The sequence below is a fragment of the Oncorhynchus mykiss genome, chromosome Y (assembly GCF_013265735.2).
Source record: "Oncorhynchus mykiss isolate Arlee chromosome Y, USDA_OmykA_1.1, whole genome shotgun sequence".
Lineage (NCBI taxonomy): Eukaryota > Metazoa > Chordata > Actinopteri > Salmoniformes > Salmonidae > Oncorhynchus > Oncorhynchus mykiss.
This window is the reverse complement of record NC_048593.1, coordinates 32,661,786-32,670,097: the sequence shown is the minus strand read 5'-3', so window position 1 is coordinate 32,670,097 and position 8,312 is coordinate 32,661,786. Positions and strand designations below refer to the sequence as shown.

Sequence of the window (8,312 nt, the reverse complement as noted above, 5' to 3'; positions counted from 1 at the left end):
TACAGAGCTTCTGGACTGAAGGGAGTGGGCCTGAATTCCATTTTCACAGTGAATTCTGAAGCATATTCATTTTGCACACTTACAGCACGTTAATATAACAAAGCATAATCATTGACATTTTAGAACTCATGAAATTTAGTAGAAGCAATAACGAAAATAAGTATGCAGTGTTTTATTTAATTATGATTTATTGTCATAAATCATACTATATGTTTGTCTATGGTTGTAAAATTTCCAAACACAGTCAATAAGCAATGAACCCAAAACATGTCCTATTAGAGAATAAGATCTATTGAAGTGGGGATTTGATTCATCTTCTAGAGGACTGTGATCGTCAACTGGTTATGAAATACATGAGTAAATTATGAAATACTGTATGTACCTTGTTACCTTTTACATCATAAGTCACCTAAATGTGCCCTGTTCTGGAATGTTCATATAGGTTTTGCCATGAAGGTGAGCATCAAGCTCAAGTCACTACCATGCATCCCTAAAATAATGAATTCACCACCATACTGTAACCAAAAAACAACAATTAAATACAAACAATAAACAAATAATTTATTAAAACCCCAGTCTATTGGACATATTCTCTAAAACAACCCCTTGAGCCGTTGACATGACCAATTATGGACAGGTTGCGGACCAAGTCCAAGTTCTACAACAAATCAGTCTGGTCTTCTTTTTCAGAAATGGCACAGACATCTGAAATGTAACATAATCTGTCTAAAATGCTTGTACTTCAGAGATGTGAAAGTTAACAGGAGAGAAGCTATAGGATGGGTTTGTGCCCACGAATACCGAGGACAGAATCCATGACAACCCAGAGGGTCCGCACCTTAGCACACGGCCAAGAAGGTAAGATTACCTTAACTTAATACTAATAGTGACATGCACTGTAGCCTTCTGTACTGCAGCCTTGGTCAAAAGGAGTGGATCTGTATGGTCTCATCTGCTGCTCTACGGGCAGTATGTCTTCCATGCATGAACTGAAAATATCTAATATCAAAACGTATTCATGAAACAGGGAGAAGAATATCCACTGCTATAGTCTATCACAAATCTAATTTTCAAAAGACAAGAGCTAATTGTTTGCTTGATGAAGTTCATATGGGTTAAACATACAGCTGGTCACAGCTTTGTTTGATTTTGACAAATTGTATTTGTCACTCTGATCTTGTTATCAAATGTGTAATGTATGTGGAAGATGATCTAATCCTATTTATGAAATACTAGATACTGAATGTACTGCTTGCAAAGGTTTACAATAGTAGTAGTTTTGTCTGTAGTGTCTTACAAGCAGTATGTACAACAGTTTACAGTAGATCTATAGTTAAAATCAACACTGCTTGTCATTGGTTGATAGATCGAGTCAGTATATACATTTGAACTCTGTTTTGATGTAATATACACCTACCATTACTCAGTGTTCTAAAACAGTTGGTTGTACAAATTATGTGATGAATGGCATTTTGATGGACAGATCTTCTGCTCTTGCAGGATGTCTGGTGCCAGGCTGTTACTGTTCATACAGAGCCTGTCTCGTAGGAAACCCCTGGAGCCAGAGGGGGAGGTGTCCAACTTTAAACGATGCCTGACTACCCTTGACCTGGTGGCTCTGGGGGTTGGCAGCACACTGGGGGCTGGCGTGTATGTGCTGTCAGGAGAGGTGGCCAGGGCCGTAGCTGGGCCCAGTATAATTATATCTTTCCTTGTGGCAGCAATAGCTTCCATTTTCGCAGGGCTGTGCTATGCTGAATTTGGATCGCGTGTGCCCAAGACTGGCTCTGCCTACCTGTACAGCTATGTGACAGTGGGGGAGATTTGGGCCTTCATCACTGGCTGGAACTTGCTGCTGTCATATGTCATAGGCAAGTGACATCTGATATGGAATATAGAATATTTGATGCAAAATATGTTTTATTGGAAGCTACTGTCAGAGCTCAAGCCCATAAGGATGGTATAAAGGATGACAATGATCAATCAACAATAACAATTAGAGCTCACTGTTGCATTGACAATGTCTCATTGGCATATTGTAATGGTCCTTCACACATAGACAACATCACCTCCTTTGGTTTCTTGATTTCTTCTCTGATCAGGAACATCAAGTGTAGCCAGGGCATGGAGTGGGACTTTTGATGACCTCATTGGAAATGCCATTGCCAGCTCTTTAGGTCAACATGCAGCAATGGATATGCCAGGCCTCGCTACCTACCCAGACTTCTTTGCTGCTGCTCTCATCATGCTGTTGGCAGGCAAGTGCTATTAACAAAAAGGTTTCATGGTGCAAAATAACTGGTCAATGGTGACAGTAAATAACTATACATACAGTTGAAGTCGGAAGTTTACATACACCTTAGTCAGTTTTTCACAATTCCTGACATTTAATCATAGTAAAAATCACATCTAAGGTCAGTTAGGATCACCACTTTATTTTAAGAATGTGAAATGTCAGAATAATAGTAGAGAGAAGGATTTATTTCAGCTTTTATTTCTTTCATCACATTCACAGTGGGTCAGAAGTTTACGTACACTCAATTAGTATTTGGTAGCATTGACTTAAAATAGTTTAACTTGGATCAAACGTTTCAGGTAGCCAACCACAAGCTTCCAACAATAAGTTGGGTGAATTTTGGCCCATTCCTCCTGACAGAGCTGGTGTAACTGAGTCAGGTTTGTAGGCCTCCTTGCTCGCACACGCTTTTTCAGTTCTGCCAACAAATTTTCTATAGGATTGAGGTCAGGGCTTTGTGATGGCCACTCCAATACCTTGACTTTGTTGTCCTTAAGCCATTTTGCCACAACTTTGGAAGTATGCTTGGGGTCATTGTCCATTTGGAAGACCCATTTGCAACCAAGCTTTAACTTTCTGACTGATGTCTTGAGATGTTGCTGCACTATATCCACCTAATTTTGCTCCTCCTACCTGTTTCTTCCAACATCTTCACAAGCTCCTTTGCTGTTGATCTGAGATTGATTTGCACTTTCGCACCAAAGTACGTTCATCACTAGGAGACAGAACGCGTCTCCTTCCTGAGCGTTATGACGGCTGCGTGGTCTCATGGTGTTTATACTTGCGTACTATTGTTTGTACAGATGAACGTAGTACCTTCAGGCGTTTGGAAATCGCTCCCAAGTATGAACCAGACTTGCGGAGGTCTACAATTTTTTTTTCTGAGGTCTTGGCTGATTTCTTTAGATTTTTCCATGATGTCAAGCAAAGAGACACTGAGTTTGAAGGTATGACTTGAAATACATCCACAGGTACACGTCCAATTGACTCAAATGATGTCAAGTAGGCCTCACGGGTGGCGCATTGGTTAAGGTATCCATATCCCAGGCTCTGTCGTAACCGGCCCCTACCGGGAGGTCCTTCCCAGGTTAGGGAGGGCTTGGCCGGTCTCATCGCGCACCAGCGACTCCTGCCGGGCGCAGTGGGTGCTAACCAAGGTTGCCAGATGCACAGTGTTTCCTCCGACACAGTGGTGCGGCTGGCTTCCGGGTTCGATGCGCTCTGTGTTAAGAAGCAGTGTGGCTTGGTCGGAGGACGCATGACTTTCAACCTTCATCTCTCCCGAGCCCGTACGGGAGTTGTAGCGATGTAGCAATGAGACAAGATAGTAGCTACTAAAACAATTGGATACCACGAAATTGGGGAGAAAAAGGGGTAAAATAAAATAAAAACTAATTATGTCAATTAGCCTATCAGAAGCTTCTCAATTTTCTGGAATTTTCCAAGCTGTTTAAAGGCACAGTCAACTTAGTGTATGTAAACTTCTGACCCACTGGAATTGTGATACAGGGAATTATAAGTGAAATAATTTGTCTGTAAACAATTGTTGTAAAAATTACTTGTGTCATGCACAAAGTAGATGTCCTAACTGACTTGTCAAAACTATAGTTTGTTAACAAGAAATGTGTGGAGTGGTTGAAAAACTAGTTTTAATGACTCCAACCTAAGTGTATGTAACTTTCTACTTCAACTGTATATATACATTGAGTGTACAAAACATTAAATACACTTTGCTAATATTGAGTTGCACCCCCCACCCTACCTTTTGCCCTCAGAACAGCCTCAATTCGTCAGGCATGGACTCTACAAGGTATTGAAAGCGTTCCACAGGGATGCTGGCCATGTTGACTCCAATGCTTCCCACAGTTGTGTCAAGTTGTCTGGATGTCCTTTGGGTGGTGGACCCTTCTTGATACCCACAGAAAACTGTTAAATGTGGGGGAAAAACAGCAGCTTTGCAGTTCTTGACACAAACTGGTGCGCCTAGCACCTACTACCATGCCCCGTTCAAAAGCACATACATATTTGATCTTTCCCATTCACCCTCTGAATGGCACGTGTACACAATCCATATTTTAATTGTCTCAAGGCTTAAAAATCCTGATTTTAATCTGTCTCCTCCCCTTCATCTACACTGATTGATGTGGATTTAGTGACATCAAGTTGGGCTCCCGAGTGGCGCAGCGGTCTAAGGCTCTGAATCTCAGTGCTAGAGGCGTCACTACAGACACCCTGGTTCGTAGCTAGGCTGTATTACAACCGGCCGTTCCGGGTTTGGCCGGTGTAGGCCGTCATTGTAAATAAGAATTTGTTCTTAACTGACTTGCCTAGTAAAATAAAAAAATAAGGGATCTAAGCTTTTGCCTGGATTCACCTGGTCAGTCTACTATGTCATGGAAAGAGCAGGTGTCCTTAATGTTTTATACAATCAGTGTATATATATATATAGTCTACTGTATAAGGTGCTTACTCTTGGTTCTAATAATTTATCACTTCCATAGGGATCCTTGCATTTGGCGTTAAAGAGTCTGCTATTGTGAATAAGGTTTTTACAGCAGTTAATACAGTGGTCTTGGTGTTTGTTATCATCGCTGGCTTCATCAAAGGTGACATTGACAACTGGTACATTAGTGAGGACACTATCATGAACATAACAACAAATGAGTATGAACTTTATAATTTTTTTAACTTTTAATTCCAGCACTATTATGAAATACGACATAAGTGTTCTAATGAAGTACAGTAAATTGAAATTCAAAGAACATGAAGTGTGTCATTCCCCTTCAGAAACTTCACATCGGCACTAAATGAAACCACAAATTACGGTGTTGGTGGCTTCTTCCCCTTTGGTGTTGAGGGAACATTGGCAGGAGCTGCAACCTGTTTTTACGCCTTTGTTGGATTTGACTGCATAGCCACAACAGGTAACTGTTGTATAATGTGCTGAAAACCTTGGGCATTTTAGAATGATCTGAAGTATAATCTATGTTCCTTAGTCTCATCTGTATGTATAACATCTGTATGTGTAATCTCCCAGGGGAGGAGGTGCAGAACCCTCAGAAGTCCATCCCTCTGGGCATTGTAGCATCCCTGCTGATCTGTTTCCTGGCTTACTTTGGTGTGTCGGCAGCACTGACCCTCATGATGCCCTACTGCATGCTCAGTGTCAATAGCCCATTACCTGTAGCTTTTACATACATCGGCTGGGGCCCTGCAAAGTATGCTGTGGCTGTAGGCTCCCTCTGTGCACTTTCAACAAGGTATGGTATGGAATTATGTATAATTACATAAGTTGTCCCCTGTAGTGTCATTTGTAAAGTTTAAGTGGTGGATTGTAAATGGTGTGTTGGTTTCGCAGTCTTCTAGGATCCATGTTTCCCATGCCCCGGGTCCTCTTTGCGATGGCCAGGGACGGGCTGCTCTTCAAGCCACTCAGTAACATGAGTTCTCAACAAAGTCCTGTGGTAGCCACTCTATCTTCAGGTGTTGTGGCAGGTAACGTTGCTGAACAGCACAAAATCATCAAGCCTAGGTCATCTAACTATGTATTGACATTTTAAAAAGTAAAATGCAGATGCTGTTCCTTGTTTGGGTTGGTATTCACAATGCACTATGTATCACATTTTTATTTTTGCAGCAATCATGGCTCTATTATTTGACCTGAAAGCACTTGTGGACATGATGTCAATTGGAACACTCTTTGCCTACACTCTTGTAGCAATATGTATTCTCATATTGAGGTATGCTTGATTGATCTGAACAGAGACATTTTACACAATAGGATTTAACACCAAAGCATGTATGCATTTTATCTGGTTACTGTGTATGCATTTTTATTTAGGTACCAACCAGATCTTGGTGAGGAGTCCAGTGATAATACATCTGAATCATTTTCGATGATAGAGGCCCTAAACCCTCCTTCTCAGCCCAATGCTCAAACCTCTAAAAATGTATCCATGTTCACAGTCTTTATCAGTGAGCAATTTTCTTTATATCCTGTTTCCTTTTATATCCAGTGTCACTCTCTTAGAGGTCTGACACATTTGTTTTGTCCCCCAGTCCTTTTAGAAATTATTCTGAGCGTTTTCCTGACCAAGGCTGTGGATTCCCTGATGAACCAGGAGTGGTGGAGCATTTTAATCATCTCTGTGATCCTTTTGATGCTGGTCCTCACTGTTTTCATCATCTGGAGACAGCCTCAGAATACAACCAAAGCTGCTTTTATGGTAACATTTTGTCAAAGCTTAACTCAGATTTGGTTTTCTCCACAATTTACACCCATTTTGTTTGGTATCTCTGCAGGTTCCTTTTATACCAGCACTTCCTATTGTGAGTACATTTGTCAATGTCTATCTGATGGTTCAGTTGGGAGGAGATACATGGATTCGCTATGCTGTTTGGATGGCAGTGGGTAAGGAACCTAGGCATCTATTGGGCACACACTGGTTGAATCAACGTTGTTTCCACATCATTTCAATTAAATGAAGTTGAATCAACGTGGAATAGACGTTGAATTGACTTCTTCAACAACGCATACATTTAAAAATAAATTATGTCATGCTATTGTAGCAAAAATATTAGTGACATATTTTTTTCACAGGGTTATTGATCTACTGTTGTTATGGAGTTCATCACAGTGTGCAAAAGCAAAGGCTGGAAACTGCACACAATCAGGTCAACATACAAAGTCTTAACACAAATATGGAGTAAAACTTTGTGATGGATGAGGATTCCTGTGGCCCTGATATCTGACCCGGAATTGAAATACAAGATTTCAAAAGAAGAGAAACATCAATACATTGTATTTGATATAATTATAATAATTGTTATTAATATTGCCATATAAAGCTGTTTTGATTTGAAAGGGGCATTTCATAAAATACCCTACTGCCAGTCACTCACTTTAACTCTTGAAATATATACCCCTTGAATTTGAACAACAAGGTGAATAGTTTGCATAAAGCAACTCAGGTTATCATGCGAACAATTTAATCTTTGAAGGTGTTGCCCTGACACTTTGTTTAAATAGAAAATCATGTTGATTGTGCGATATGTAAAACTACTTGTAATGATGAATTTTAAATAAACTTTTACTTAAATCATGACACAAGAGGCCAGTAATGTAACCAACATTAACAAATGTTTACTAATATACTTCATTGTAGCCTACAGTACACCGAAAATACCAGTGGTTTTTATTATGTCGTCCATATCACAATAAAAGTGCTTTATATGATGTGGTGAGTGGGTGGTATTGGAGTTAGTGCTGCTGCCTTCATCATACTTAAACCACTGTTGGCAAGGGTTCGAATCTATCTCACCATTTTCCTGACACTGCTCTCTACCATTCCTGTCACTCCAACTATCTGTCCATCAAAATACATTACGAATTTACAGGGGGAAAGTGCCGTAGATTTTGCTGCATGATGTATCTGTTGTGTTTTATACATTATTACATGTAATACAAATTAAATGTTTACTTTCTGTTGGTCTTAATACTGTATTGAAAGGTCAGTTGTCTCATTTATTGCTACCCTTTAAACAATGATAGTAATTCATAAATACTACAGTATAATCACAAAGAGAGCTGTTTCTCTATTGACAGTGATTAGATGTCCACCTTGTGTATACTAGATTGTCACTTCACACCTAGTCAGAAACACCTGGACTTCATCACATTGGTGTCAGAAGTGGGATGGATGGCACATGAATTGTGTTTGCTGCAGAAAAACATGAAGTGGCTTAAATGTGTGGTCTGTCTCACAAGTCAGCCTGGTCTCATTGACTTGACGTAAGACATAAGACAGAACGTTAATTAAGGCAAAAAACGAAAGTAGGGTGGACGTGAACGTCTAGCAACCCAACGGTTGTGTGTTTGAATCTCATCATGGACAATTTTAGCTAATTAGCAACTTTGCAACTACTTACTACTTGGACAGAAATGTAAATGCAACATGTAAAGTGAGGGTTCCATGTTTCATGAGCTGAAATAAAAGATCCCAAAAATGTTCCATAC

The 8,312-nt window shown here is 40.1% G+C and overlaps 1 protein-coding gene across 5 annotated transcripts; it reads left to right on the top strand.

Annotated features, from left to right (window-relative positions):
* The first annotated feature begins 727 nt into the window (after window positions 1-727).
* zgc:175280 (cationic amino acid transporter 2 family protein) lies at window positions 728-7,806 on the top strand. 5 transcript variants are annotated; one of them, XM_036968156.1, is made up of 11 exons: window positions 728-858; window positions 1,501-1,871; window positions 2,103-2,258; window positions 4,798-4,960; window positions 5,084-5,220; window positions 5,334-5,556; window positions 5,655-5,791; window positions 5,934-6,036; window positions 6,138-6,271; window positions 6,356-6,707; window positions 6,897-7,806. In XM_036968156.1, the coding sequence occupies exons 2-11, from the start codon at window positions 1,502-1,504 to the stop codon at window positions 6,988-6,990; spliced, it is 1,869 nt and encodes a 622-aa protein (XP_036824051.1). In that variant the 5' UTR covers window positions 728-858; window position 1,501; the 3' UTR covers window positions 6,991-7,806. The 5 variants fall into 5 exon arrangements, with proteins under 5 accessions (XP_036824051.1, XP_036824050.1, XP_036824054.1 ...); XM_036968155.1 differs by having other exon boundaries at window positions 6,138-6,707; XM_036968157.1 differs by having other exon boundaries at window positions 733-858; window positions 1,722-1,871; window positions 6,138-6,707.
* Window positions 7,807-8,312: the final 506 nt, after the last annotated feature.